General features: G+C 45.1%; 1 protein-coding gene across 1 annotated transcript; it reads left to right on the plus strand.

Annotated features, from left to right (window-relative positions):
• Positions 1-3,790: 3,790 nt before the first annotated feature.
• LOC136511994 (eukaryotic peptide chain release factor subunit 1-2-like) lies at positions 3,791-7,391 on the plus strand. Its single transcript, XM_066506007.1, has 3 exons — positions 3,791-3,931; positions 5,385-6,838; positions 6,946-7,391. The coding sequence occupies exon 2, from the start codon at positions 5,413-5,415 to the stop codon at positions 6,727-6,729; it is 1,317 nt and encodes a 438-aa protein (XP_066362104.1). The 5' UTR covers positions 3,791-3,931; positions 5,385-5,412; the 3' UTR covers positions 6,730-6,838; positions 6,946-7,391.
• Positions 7,392-15,126: the final 7,735 nt, after the last annotated feature.

Consider the following 15,126-nt stretch of genomic DNA (forward strand, 5'->3'; position numbering starts at 1 on the left):
GACATGAATAAAGGGCCGACCACCATCTAAGGCTAAACCCGCAAGCATGGATGGCAGTTGGGAACTTAGTGGCGTACTGCTGGGAGCCGCAGCGGCGACGTGCCTGTTTTGATGAACCTACGCTCTCTCAGAAGGGTAGAGCTAGTGGAGAAGCATCAGTAGCTCACTGTGGTTCACGCTCCAATGATGGTTGAAATAGGGGAGCGCTGGGGTGGTCTGGCCACGGGCGACCGAGCGGGCAGCGGCTCTCCGGGTGTGTCACTGTCATGTTACCTCACCCACGATGAGAAACCAAGCCAACCTATCATGAGCACCAGCTAAAGTGGATCAACATGGGTCCAGAAACGCCACGAATTGGGTTCTTTCCCCACGGATTGGGACTTACCCCCGATCCACTTGCTGCGGCGACGCCCATGGCCAGCGGTGAGCAAAACGCTAAATTGGAGGTCGGTAGCGCTCGACTGGGCATGGGGAAGATGGGACGCCTAGTTGCCTTCTTATGCCACCTACTGATATGAGGAATCGAACTGTGAAGCCCTGAGCTAGGCAAAATGGAGGGCAGAAAGGCGGAGCTCTAGCCATGGTCATGACATGGAGAGTGCACCCGAGCATGGGCGAGCGGATTAAGATGGGGCGGCTCCATTTGATGGCGGTAGCTCGAACACATGCGCATAGGTGACGGTTCATGGGCTTGGCGCGACGCGCTTGAATGGAGCGGCAAGACCCGAGCGGGGCTCATCGGCATCGGCTAGCGGGTGAGGCAGGGAAACATCTCATCACCACAGTGACCGGGGTCGTCGACTGAGGCGCAACGGCAGCGGCACACGTCCAAAGGCTCGACGCAGTAGGTAGGATGAAAGGTGGGGCGAGGTCCACGACAGCAAGGCGGCGACAACCGCAGCTCCACCACGGCCCTGCGCACAACTCGATGGCTGGCGTTGGCACACGCACACCACGGCCGAGTGACCAGACCACTGCCAGCAGGGTCGGGCCACGCAAGACCTAGGCGCAGCGCGGCATGGGCCTGGCGCACGCGTGGCCAGCGACCGTGGCATGGTTGCAACGTGACCCCGTCGCCACCACACTGTGCCCGCGGTGACTGTGAACCTAGTCTGAACGGCTGCCCTAGGTGACGTGTAGACATTTTACAGCGTAGCAAAAGTCACTAACGACCATAGTTGAGGTTCAACTAACTCCCCTATCGTAAAGTCCATATTGCCAACGACCTAGCAACGCCATCGCCATGACCAGAGGACCACAAGGGAAGGAGGTAGATGGATGCCAATGTGAGCTCGTCGCTCCGACATCAGTTCACGAACAGAGCGCTAACGACACGACTTTGACACGCTTTAATGAGGTTCGGGCAATTTTTGCAAGGGTATTGTGACACCCAACACCACTACCACCTAAGCCATGCTCAAGTACTCACTTAGAGACAACCAACAGTACGAGAACATGCAGTTAGTGTTTAAACAATTTGGTTAGAATTTGAATGTCAAAACGGCATGGTCTACTATCATTTCCAGACTTAGAAGAGGGCAAGGTTCGGTTAGAACTAACAACCATTAGCACTTTGTTGTGATTTTTTTAATATGTCTAAACCTTATTAATTTCAACCAATGAATATTTCACTCAATAGCCCATACTACATGCTAACCCATTGAAGCAAAACATTTAAGTACCTTTTAACTATTTTGCTCAATATAACTCACCAAAAATGGCGTTCGTAACCTAAGTTCAATTTCTTGTCGATTCAACGGAAAGTTCTAGTTTAAATTTCGGATTCGATTTTTGAGCTCTCAAGAACACTAGTTAACAACATTTGTTTTCAAAAATTAAAGTTGCATTTTCAACTACACCACTTGCTCGTCATATTTACTTAAGTACTACACACAAAGTTATATTTTATTTTTGTTTATATAAATTGTTTTTCGTTGACCTTAACCTAGGTGCTAAGCAAGCCCGTAACACCAGAGGTGTTACAAACCTCCCTCTCGATTTTCCATATGGTAGTCTTCATTGGGGATTGCATGGTACATGTATACAGTTTGGAGACACATTTAGTTAAAACGGACATGACAACAAACTACTCAAGGTTTTTAGTCACGGTTTGGTTAGTTGGACCATCGGCTGAAACAAACTATAATAAGATAACTTTGTTCCTAATCAAAATTGCATTAACAACTTGGTGGTAGAAATCTCTGTTTCTTATAATGAAGGAGTCAAGGTTAAAAGGCCTATATTTACTATTTGTTTTTGTATTTATGGAAAAAAAAGTTGAAAACATGAGAAATCAGAATGGGAAGGTGGTGGATGCTGATGACACAGGTGGAAGTGGACCAACGCTAGCCATTGTTAGGGATTGCACTGGTGTATGCCTATAGCTCGGAGATAGATCTATTTATTACACTATACTAGACAACAAATTAGTTGGACCAGACTATATGGAACAAATTTGTTAACTCTCGACAGGGATACACTGATACATATATACTAGACTATACCAGACTATATGGAACAAATTTGTTAACTCTCGACGGGGATACACTGATACATATATACTAGACTATATGGAACAACAAACTGCTTAAGTTTTAGTTTAGGGTTTGATTATTTGGACTTCGCTGAACAAGGGTATAACAAGATAAGTTTTACTTCTACTAATCAAACAAGATAAGTTTTGTTACTAATTAAAATTGTGTCAATTACTACTTGGTGATAGAAATATATCTCTTTCTCAAAGAAGATTTCAAGGGTTCAAATGCTCTAAGTATTATATTTATAATTTGTTTTGACATTTTTATATAAAAAACAATAAACAACCGACCGTGCGAACCGAATTGGACGAGGGGGCATTATTAGCTAAAAAAAAGAACAGAAGCATGTGAGGCAAATAAAAAAAACGAACGTGTGAACAGAAAATCAATACTAGAGGGCATTAACCACTCTGTTTAATACCACTTATATCCTAAATTATAGGCCGCTTTGGGTTTTCTGGTACATAGCTTTTTGCCATACACCTAAATATATAATATGTCTAAATATATAATAAAAATTGTATATCTAGAAAAGTAAAAACGACCTATAAATTGGAACGGAGTGAGTATTTACTTACTCACACCGTCCCAAAATAAGTGACGTTTTTTACTTTCATGCATCTTGTTTGACCGTTCATTTTATTCAAAATTTTGTATAAATTATAAAATAAATAAATTATTATTAAAGTATCTCTAATGATAAATAAGTCATAACAAAATAGATAATATTTATATAAAAATTTTAAAATTTTGAATAAGACAAATGGTCAAACATGATATCTGAAAGTAAAAAACGTCGCTTATTTTGGGATGGACGGAGTACTATGTGAGAGGAAAGAGACACGTACTTCCTTTATCTCAAAATAAGTTTTCATCTCGCGGTTTGAGAAGTCGGCCATTCTCAATTTTACAAGGTTTATAGAAAATAGCATCAACATTTGTATTTTGAAATAGATTTACTACAAAAATATACATCATGATTAATCTAATAATATTTATCTTGTATCGCAAGCTGTAGTAGTTTTTAATGTACATTTGGGTTAAAGTTAAGATTATTTGACTCCGAATGCTAGATGGACATTTGTTTTGGGACAGAGGGCTGATGATTGATTTCGATTTTCGATCAGACGTGGTCCTACTACGCGCACCGCGCTGTGTACGCAGCACGTGGACGCGAAGCCTTCCCGAAAGTTTTTTCCTACGCGTTCGCAAGAGTTCGCAACCATCACGGCCTCCACTTCCCCGTTCGATCCCATTCCCATATAAGCCTCCTCCGCCACCCACAGAGCCACGCGTCGGACGGAACGCAGAGGGATAGAGGAGGCGACGCGATCTCTGCGGGTTTGCTCGCTCCATCGGTACGCGCGGCGGTGCTCACGCCCCACCCCGCTCAGGTGCGATGCGTTCTATGCCTTCATGTTAGTAGTCGTCGAAATTTTGTTGCTTGATCGGTGGTTCTCCGTATCGATCGGGGTTGGGTTGGTGCCTGTAATTTTTCTTTTCTATCTGTTTTCCTGATACCGCGCGGGATTGGGAAGGCCCGCTCGATCTCAGTTCTCCGCGCCGCAAAGCAGTTACGCACGCGAGGACGCGCCAGTCCGCCGGATCTCGCAGGACGCCGCATGCCGTGCAGATTGCTGTGCCTGACTAGTCCTCGCAAGATTTCTGGACCTGCATGGATTGTTTTGTCTTGATCTAACCTTTTGTTCTGACATACGCATGTGGTTGCTCTTGATGATGAAGAAACATGTGTAATACTGTATCGTGATGCATAGTGCTCTGTTGCTCTGTTCTTTTCAGGTTATCTGTGTATCTAGTTTACATGGCTTGGTTAGTGTTTACATGACTTGGTTAGTGAGGTAGATTTATAGTATGTCTGTATTACATCGCTGGCTTAGCGAAACGGAAAAACACTGGAAATGGTTAGTTCGTTAGGTTATATGTTAGGATGGGTGTTAAGTTAAGATATGCACTTTGGATGTTGGAATTAAATGAAGTGTCCTTCTGAAATCTCCTGGTTGCTTATTTCTTTATGTGAACATCAAAGTCATGTTCTCCAATTTGCAGAAAAGTGTGCTTAGTACTTTCGTATACATGTAAAGCTCTTTGGTTTCACATTATAATATGTTCTTTCTAATAAAGCGATAATATGCAATGCACTTATGTTGCAATCTGCAACTGGCTCTAAGATTTTACTCTGATGCTTGGTGTAGAATTCATTTTACAGATTATGATTGTTTCCTATATTTTGAAATAATTTTTTTTATTATATTTCTGTTTTGACATAGAGCTAACCCAAAAAATGAATCAAAACAAATGTGTTAAGCTTATAGTCGTAATCTTAAAATATTCATAAATCAAGATTTTAGATTAGTCATTAATGTGTAGCTTCTCTGTTGGGAATTTCTCGATTGTTGCTTGTGTTTGCGGCATTGACGAGTGCACAATTCTTGACTGAATTTTCCTTCAATTTCTCTGTTCTTGGCTTTTCCAACTTACTAACGCATTTTAGCAAATTGGAGCCTTGCATATGTTATGGGGTAGTTTGTCATTGTTTAATCAGTTTTAACTTGTATTTCCACCTACATATTGCATGATTGCATCAGCTGTCACATTGTTAATTATGTTTTCTTTAGGATGCCCGTCTGGAATCAAGTTGAAAGTATGCTATGTTTTGTGCTTCAAACTTGCACTAATGTTTTTTCATCTAGAAAAAGGCCCCGTATTGTCTATGTTGATTAACTTGTTATTTTTTCTTCGAAATTGGTCGGGTAATTGTCATTTTAGTGCCACTTTAACTATTGACTTGCTGTAATTTTTTTTCTGACTTTGCTAACTGCCTCATAGGTGAAGGCTGATCCTTAAGCACTTCAAGATGGGCGAGGTACACGAAGCTGACAAGAACATTGAGATCTGGAGGGTCAAGAAGTTAATCAAGGCGCTTGATGCTGCGAGGGGCAATGGCACTAGCATGATTTCTCTCATCATGCCACCTCGTGATCAGATTTCACGCGTCACTAAGATGCTGGGTGATGAGTATGGAACTGCCTCAAACATCAAGAGCAGAGTCAACAGACAGTCTGTGTTGGCTGCCATAACCTCGGCTCAACAGAGGTTGAAGCTTTACAGTCGAGTTCCCCCCAATGGTTTGATGCTCTATACTGGTACCATTGTCACCGATGATGGCAAAGAGAAGAAGGTTACCTTTGACTTTGAGCCATTTAGACCCATTAATGCTTCCCTGTATCTCTGTGACAACAAGTTTCACACTGAGGCACTGAATGAGCTTCTGGCATCTGATGACAAATTTGGTTTCATAATCATGGATGGCAATGGAACACTGTATGGCACACTGAGCGGAAACAGCAGGGAGGTTCTGTACAAGTTCACTGTTGATCTTCCAAAGAAGCATGGGCGAGGAGGGCAATCTGCAGTCCGCTTTGCCCGCCTGCGCATGGAGAGGCGACACAATTACCTGCGCAAGGTTGCTGAGCTTGCGACACAATACTTCATCAATCCTGCCACCAACCAGCCAAACATCGTTGGGCTTATTCTTGCCGGTTCTGCTGACTTCAAGAATGAACTGGGTAAATCTGAGATGTTTGATCCGCGTCTTCAGGCCAAAGTAGTCAAGATGATTGACGTGTCTTATGGTGGGGACAGCGGCTTCAACCAAGCCATCGAGATGTCCGCCGAGGTTCTTTCTGATGTTAAGTTTGTCCAAGAAAAGAAGCTGATCGGGAAGTTCTTTGAGGAGATAAGCCAGGACACAGGGAAGTATGTCCTTGGTGTCCAGGACACCATGACAGCCCTGGAAATGGGCGCGGTAGAAATCCTGATTGTGTGGGAAAACCTTGATGTCAGGCGTTATGAGCTCAAGAACAGTGTCACAGGAGAAACAGTTGTGAAGTACATGAACCCCACTCAGGAGGCTGATCAGAGCAACTTTACTGACGAGGCAACATCCGGGGATCTGGAGGTCATTGACAACACGCAGCTGCTGGAGTGGTTTGCTGAGAACTACCACCAGTTTGGCTGCACACTGGAGTTTGTCACCAACAAGTCCCAGGAAGGTTCTCAGTTCTGCCGGGGATTTGGCGGGATTGGTGGGATCCTCCGCTACCCAGCCGATGTCAGTGCCTACCAGGATGGTGACTTGTCTGATGGGGAGTTTGATGAAGACTTCGAATAGCAATCAACCGAAACTCAAATGAATCCGGACCGGGAGGAGCCTGTGCTGGCCCGGGCCGCGACGGGACGGAACCCTGAAACTTCCAAACGATCGGTGCAAGGAAACCATGGTCAGTAGTGTTGCCGATCGAGAAGAAATTAATTTTTTTCTTCTTGATGTTGAAACTGGGTTTTCATTTGTTTCTCTGACTGACACTCGCATGTTTTACTTCCACAGGTGGAGGATCTGTAGGGAATAGGTTTGAGCAACTTCGAATATATATGAAGCTTGTGTGAAGCGTGGTGACGTTGGTTCTTTGGAGACGCTGTCTTGCTCTGTTGATCCGAGCTTGCAGTCTGGTGATGTTACTAGGAATCAGCCATGGACGGTGCCTTCTGTTGGCCAGGAAAGCTTAAGTAATATAAATCAACTAGCATCCTATTAGTATTGAGTCGGTGCCAGTAGTGTGGTGAATAAAGTACCTGTGAGACAGGCGGTCGTTGGCCTCGTTATGGTTGGTTTGAGCGGCTGCGTTGCCGATGCAGCTGTCCTTTTTATTTCTTGATGAATTTCTTGAACTGAGGTCGTGGTGTGCTTGCACTCTAGCCCTGGTGTTCTACATTCCAGTCTGCGAAGCATGTACACTTTATGACATGCGTGATATCTATGAACTATGAAGTGAACCTGCCTTAGTTATTTGCTGATTGTGCCCATGTCTGTGACCTGTTATTTCGCATGCTCCGGTCTCTTGTAGTATGCAAGACAGAAGAGTCTTCTTCGTGAGATTCTTGTTCAGGGTAGTTTTCACATGTCCTGCTGCTCTTCCATAGCGTGTCTACGTGAACTTTCCATCTTTATATAGCCTTTGAATTTGCTTGTTTTACTACGATGATAAAGTTGTGTGACCGACGGCAAAAGTTTCCCTTGTCAGTCATATTCAGTCTTCACATTTCACTAACCCATCAAGTTGAGGAAAGGTTGACACGACATTGGCGGGCCCGAGGTGCCAAGGGTGCTAGAAATTTCAGGCGGCCCACGTGAACTACGGGCCCATTCGTGTCCACTTACATGCAATTCTAAGGCAGGGCCGGCCGGCAAGCTCTTCAACGGCCTCCGTAGTTCGTACTCTCTGTTGGGCCCTCTCCGTACTACTGAAGCATAAGCTGAATGCTGGACGACTTTCTCCTGCTGGCTACCCTCCATTTAGCACAGAGATACTTGTGTCATTTTTTCTAGACGAAGCAAATTTTGTTCTGACCTTTCTGTATTTATTTATTCCTATATAACGTGTACACCCATTGCTCGTATCCGTTCTACTTGTAGAGATTCATTCTGTCACGTTATCCGATACTAATTTTGTGATTCTTTTCATTCATATAAGTGCTCCCACCGTTCTAAAAGGAACCAGACTGATAAATGTACTCTTTTTGAATGGAGGGAGTAATATAACTAAGAAAAGATATTTTTTTTCTTTCGTCCTCCAAACACAACTTGTCCTATTGATTTCGTTATAATGTACTTCCTCGAATTCGTTATATAAGGCGGTCTTCGGCATTTTTTTCATGTATGAAAGAGCAGACGCCTTAATAATTTAGTAATTACGTTTCAAAAAATAATTTAGTAATTAGCATATTATAGAACAATATTTTGCTAAACTAGAGTCTGAAAAAAAGCTAGGAAACTCTGATGACAAGCATCCATATAGGTTTTAATCTTTAAATGATGTAATTCTGCAAAAGTTTTTTTTTCCTCCTGCACGAAATTTAGGCTCCACGACAAGGATTTTACCATTTTTACGTATGTATCAAACAGATTTTGGTGCATGTACCATCAGAGGTCCACTCACCTGAGCCAAGACAATGTATGGATATGTGAAATGATGATCGTTGGGAAGATTAACATGTAAGCTCTAAATTTGAAGATACTATCTCTGTTCCAGAAATATATCTATTTCTCTAAGTCAAACTTAAATTTGTCTGAATTTGTAAAAAATATCGCATGTACTGTACCAAATAAGTACACACTTCATAATTGATCTAATGATACTATAGTTTGGTTCCTAAATATTGATATTTTCTTCTATAAATTTGGTCAACAACCAAACACAAACCTAGAACTAGATATATTATAGATGGATGGAGGGAGGGAGGAATTATTTTAATACTGAACAGCATCATGTAGAGTTCAGTAATATTTTTTAAATGCATAGAGAACAACATTATATGTATATTTAAAGGTAAGACAATGCAGCAATGTTTTTCTTTTTTGCCTCAAATTGTTCAATAATACGGTAAAGCAGCTGCAAGACATGTGCTCTACTCATTTTTTTTTCTTTCCTTTGCACTTATATAAGGTAGAATAATATCCAACTTATACATCCATAATGGGAATGGTTAAAAAGTGCTGTGGTGACAGGTAACTAGAACAAAAGGTAACCAAAACGAGTAAGAACTTGACAGACCGAGAACCAGTAGTTTTACACAAAATTTACACTGAAAGCATAATTCTCGCATAAACCTTATGAAATTTGTTCCCACTTTCTGAAATTGGCTTAGCTAAGCATGGCAAATAGACCTTTCAAAGTTAAAGCATTTTGGGCCAGTTTACCTTGAGACTGTAGGGCTTAGCAGAGCTTGACAAGAAGACATCTCTAAATAGATTATTTTTTGAAAGTAATTCGAAGAAAAGGTAGTGCTCAGATGAAAACAACACTACTGGAAACCGGCAATTTGCCGAGTGCCTGCGGCACTCGGCAAAGCCCGAAATACACTCGGTAAAGGCTTTGCCGAGTGCCGCACTCGGCAAAGAGCACTCGGCAAAGAACCCATCGGCAAAGGTTTCTTTGCCGAGTGCCACATATCGGGCACTCGGTAAAGCCTTTGCCGAGTGTCACGTCAGCACTCGGCAAAAAAAAAAACCGACGTCGACTCTGACGGTCTCTTTGCCGAGTGCCATACTCTTGCACTCGGCAAAGAAATTTTTTCTTTAAAAAAAAATCTTTGCCGAGTGCCATGGCTCTGGCACTCGGCAAAGCTGGGAAATTGGGTCTCTGCTTCCCAGCTTTGCCGAGTGCCATGGTCACGGCAAGTGTGGCACTCGGCAAAGAGGGGAAAAATGTTATTTTTTTTGTTTTTTGCTTTCCATCAGCGCAAATAAAGAAATCACATATATATTAACACACAACACATGATATATCACATACACATCCATATTCCATCACATACACATCAATAACCCATCACATACACATCCACCATCCATAATACATCACATACAAATCCATTGTCCATAATCCATCATACATCCGTATCATCCATGACAATATCCATCACAATATATATATGTCTCTAGTAGTCCAACATAAGGCTAAGTCTAACACAAGTCCATGCAACATGAAAAGAAACAAATAAACGGTACCTACTGCCAGCCTCTCCACCCGGAGTGTGAACAGCCACCTTGAGGAGGGCCAGTTGTCCACCCGGCCTATGGAGAAGGGCCACCTTGAGGAGTCAGGTTTGAACCCGCCGACTGTTGCTGCACAAAGGAGAAGCGAATTCATGAGTATCTACAGGAGGGACGCACAAACTAAAGGAATAAACAACCATATATACTCACCGGAGTCCCTACAGGAGGAGGAAGAGCCACAACTGGAGCAAGCAGCGACTGGGGCACGACCACACCTGGCAAGGTTTGAAGGCTCGCCATGAAGCTGAACATGTCCTGCAGCCTCTGCGTCTCGGCGGCCCTCTGGGCTTGTACAGCCTCCATCTCCAGCCGATGGGCCTCCGCCTGGGCCGCCTGCTGGGCCTCCAACCTCCGCAAGTCGGCCTGCAACATTCCACCCGCAATGTTTAAACAATGCAAAGGCAAGGTAGATGTGTAAAAGCAATGAACGACGAATAAAACAGTACTAACATAGAGTTCCGCTATCTGCTGCTGTGAGCTCTGCTGCCGAGAGCGTATGGGGAGGGAGGAGCTCATGCTCCTTGCTCGAATCTCGGTGAGGTTGGGAACAGAGGCGGAGTCGACTGTGCTGTCCGCCATCCAGTACCGGCCGTGCTGCTTCCCTCCTCCCAGCCTCATCAGGAGGTCTGTGTCCAGGGGCTAGGTGGCCGGATCGAAGTCCTCCCCATGGCGCTCACGGGCCGCCGAGGTGTACTCGCTAAGCTTGCTGTGGACGCTCGCGCTAGTGTTCGCCTCAGGCCCATCCGCCGGGTTGTAGGTGACTTCCGGGGCCATCGCCTTGCCCTTGTGTGCCAGGGCGTATGCCATGAACTCATTGCATTCCTGGCCTTGGTGCGTCTGGGACTGCGAGGAAAACACAAAGATGATTACAAGTAATGAGAATTGAGCGTTAGAATAAATAAATAAAGATGAAAACACAAAGAAGATTACCCATGTCCGGGAGTACGCGCTGAGGCTCCGGTTGCCTTGGTGGTGTGGCGCCCCACCCATCTACAGGCGGCAGTCCTGACGGATGTTGTGCTTCTCCACCCACTCCTCTGAGAGCCACCTGTCCACAATGACCTCCCAGCAGAGGCGGTGCCTGGCGCACCAATCAGGACATTGCTGCATGCCATCAAGTTATTGATATGTCAAAAGATGAAATGAAGCCTACCTATTCTTCATGGAAGGAGTCAGTATTAATGTTTCGTACTTACCAAGTGATACTGCTCCTTGGTGAGTGTCCTGGTCCTGGCATCGGCCTTCCTCACCACCTGACCAAGGACGTCGGCGCTGTAGTTGATGATGCACTGGAGTCGCGTCTCGTGGTACAGGTCCAAGAGTCGGGACCTACAGACCTTGTCCTACACTCGCGCTGCCCGGTCCTCAAACCCTTCGTCACACCTGAAGAAGTCCTGCATACAGACATCATGTATCATTTCATTATTTCAAGAACGACCAATGAATGCATAGTATTGACCAATTTAGTGCGATGAAGACTCACCCAGAACTCGGCCTTGATCTGCGCCACAACGGTGCCAAACTCGTTGTCCTTGGCGGCGTAGAAGTGGTCCCACATCTAGGGCGGCGAAGTCACCGAGGCGTAGGTGACCATGCCAAGGTAGTGCTACCGAATCAGAAGGCCTAGGGTGCCATTGATGTGCCGGCCCATTCCGGACACAACTTCCCAGTTGCTACAAGAGTCATTAAGAAGAATTGTTAGTCTTTAGTTCGATTTTCAACATGTCATATGAAATAGTAGTGAAATAATACTTACTTGTTGCCGCTGGGTCAAATCACCGAGCGCCGGTGAAGTGGGATCGGCCGCGCCGGGAGCTGCGAGGGCCCGCGCAAGTAGACTCCCGACGAGGTAGAGCCAGAGGCAGTGCTAGTGGAACCCCTTGGTGTCGCTATCACCGCCTCCCTGTGGTCCGACGAGTCAGAGGAAGTGCCACCCCTTCTATGTGCAGGCCCACTACCTGGTCGTCCTCATCCACCGATGGGGTGGCAGCCGGCTGCACCCTCATCCTCGGACGGCCACGGGGGCGGCCGCTCCTCGTCCTCCTCATCGGCGGCTCCGGCAAGGGGTCCTCCTCAGCGTGGGGTGAGCGCTCCCTCATGTAGAGGGAGTTGACCCCCCGATGGGCCTACCTTCCGCCCAGCATTTTGTCGAGTGCCTGCAATTTCAAAGAGTAAACCAATTAGCACAGTTAAATTACAAGTACTTATAAAGAGATGCAAAATGAACGAAACATAATTGCAATAATAATAATAATAATAATATAGTATTACATGAATTAGAAATATTCTTCACGATCGGCAGCGGCTGGATCATAGGTGTCGTCATCACTATCAATATTGTCGAGTAAATCGGGCTTATCTCCATCGTTGTCATCATTGTCATCGCCTAACTGTAATCGCTCAAGCATTTGTAAGTCCTTAGCATTTTGCACCTCTTCTCCGTCGTCCTCATCTCCATCGTCCTGATCAATGTCATTGTCTACTTCCATGCCCATGAGCGAAAACAAGTCTATGTCAAACCTCCCTTCTAGCCCCTCTGGTTGATAGAACTCCCGTGTGTTTGGGTCAAAGTTGTAATCCTCATCGTTTGGGACAGGCAGTTTACCGTGCAGCGATACCAACTTCACAAGGTACCAACCGATAAGATTGGGGTCTTTTTGGCACGCCCATGGGAGATAATAAACTTGTGTGGCCTGTTAAGCCACAATATAGACATCCTCTCCTTGATAGACAGAATCCTATCGAATTTCGACTTGTCCAATCTCAGGGGCTGTTCTCGTGACATTAGGATCGAACCAATGGCATTTGAATACGACTTGATTAGGAGCTTTGCGACACTAAAAATTGAGCTTGTATATTTCTTCTACTATGCCATAGTAGTCGTGCTCATCGGTGCTGGGCGTACGAACTCCGGTATTCGTGGTTTTCCGATTGGGCCGACTCCGCTCGTTGTTTCTTGTGTGAAAGCGATAGCCATTCACATCATAAATGGTGAATGACTTGACCTTATAGGCGAAGCCTTTGGCAAGCCCTTTCAACTCAACATCCATTTCTGCATCCTTGCGGGCCTACAAGGTGAGGCTGGATAGATCGTTACATTACTCGCTCGTAGGAGCAAAGTGAGATGTCAAAGATTGAACGAGGTAAATTGGACGGTACCTTCGTATCGAACCAGGATATGAAATCAGGCAAACCATCTTTGAGAAGACTATCTTCTTCTTGAGGGGAAGGAGCCCTATTCCCTCTCTAGTATTTTTCAGAAATTCCCTAAAAAACAAGAGATAAGGGGGTTCGATAGATGGAGGATAGTGATAAGGGCGTATGTAACAAGCTCATTGAGAACTTACTGCACATAAGGCTTCACTTCGTCAAGGTTCAACAACACATACAACATAATAGTGCGCCACTCATCATGCCACAAGGTCTTGGTGCCCGATGCGCTTGCCTTTCTGAGTTGCCCTTTGAAAAGGCTGAGGCTCGATGAACTCTCATCCGTGTTGTAATGAGGGGGACGATTGTGCATGCTGGGAAGGCCATCCTTATAGTATGCTATTGTGAAGTTTGACACCTCCTCCAGAATGAATGCCTCTGCCACAGAAGCCTTAGTTTTGGCTTTATTTCTACACTTTTTCTGAAGAATCTTTAGACATCTCTCAATTGTATAGCACCAATGGGCCTGCACGACCCCCCCATTCGTGCCTCGTACGGTAGGTGCAAAATCAGATGCTGCATCGCCAGGAAGAAGCCGGGTGGGAAGATCTTCTCCAACTTGCAGAGCAACACAGGTGCCACTTTCTCCAAGTCATCAATCACGCCCCGAGATAACTCTTTGGCACAAAGCTGGCGGAAGAAATAGCTCAACTCTGCTAGCATGCGCCACACATGCTCAGGGACATATCCCCAGGTCATCGCAGGAAGGAGCCGCTCAATCTATATGTGGTAGTCATGACTCTTCATCCCTAAGACTCGTATAGTGGACAAGTTCACTCCCCTACTCAAATTCACTGCATGCCCATTAGGGAACATTAACGTCTGGATCCACTATAGTACTTCCTTCCTTTGGTCCTTTTTCAAGTCAAAATTGACCGGAGTCCTTCTCCATTTCTTGCTGGGTGCGGGAGGCTTCATCACTTGCTTTGGCCTATCGCACATCGTTGCTAGGTCTAGTCTAGCCTTAACATTGTCCTTTGACTTATCAGGAATGTCCATGAGTGTTGCAAAAAGTGCCTCGGTGATATTCTTTTCTGTGTGCATTACATCAATGTTGTGTGGAACAAGAAGATCATTGAAATAGGGGAGCCTAGTCAAGCCCGATTTATGAGTCCACTAGTGTTTCTCACCATATCCAATAAAACCACCTTTCTCTTTATCATCTTTGAGAGCCTCTATCTCAGCACGAACCTCAGCACCGGTCATCATCTGAGGTGCAGGGTCGGTGACTTGAACCCCTTTCCTGAAGTTCTTGACGTCTCGTCTGAATGGATGGTCAAGAGGGAGGAATTGACGATGTTGGTCAAATGAAGAAAACTTGCCACCCCTCTTCAGCCAAGTGAACCTCACAGCTGTCTTGCATATTGGGCATGGGAACTTCCCGTGAACACACCACACGTAGAATATGCCATACGCCAGGAAGTCATGCAGGGAGTAGTGGTACCACACATGCATTGTGAAGTTCTTCTTTGTAGCTCGGTCATATGTCAGTACCCCCTTTCCCAAGCAAGGATCAATTCATTAATGAGAGGCTTCATGAACAAACCCATCTTGTTCCCTGGGTGTCTAGGAATTATCAGTGACAAGAATACGTTCTTGGGTTGAAACATGATGCCAGGGGGGGAGATTGAGGGGGATCACAAACACGGGCCAACAAGTGTACGGGGCTGCCAGCAATCCATAGGGGTTGAACCCATCTATTGCCAGCGCTACACGTACATTCCGAGCCTCCTCAGCTTTACC

Source organism: Miscanthus floridulus, chromosome 16, assembly GCF_019320115.1.
Source record: "Miscanthus floridulus cultivar M001 chromosome 16, ASM1932011v1, whole genome shotgun sequence".
Lineage (NCBI taxonomy): Eukaryota > Viridiplantae > Streptophyta > Magnoliopsida > Poales > Poaceae > Miscanthus > Miscanthus floridulus.

Bases quoted from the DNA above. Each gene is read 5' to 3' on its own strand.
- LOC136511994 (XM_066506007.1), top strand. From the start codon at position 5,413: ATGGGCGAGGTACACGAAGCTGACAAGAACATTGAGATCTGGAGGGTC.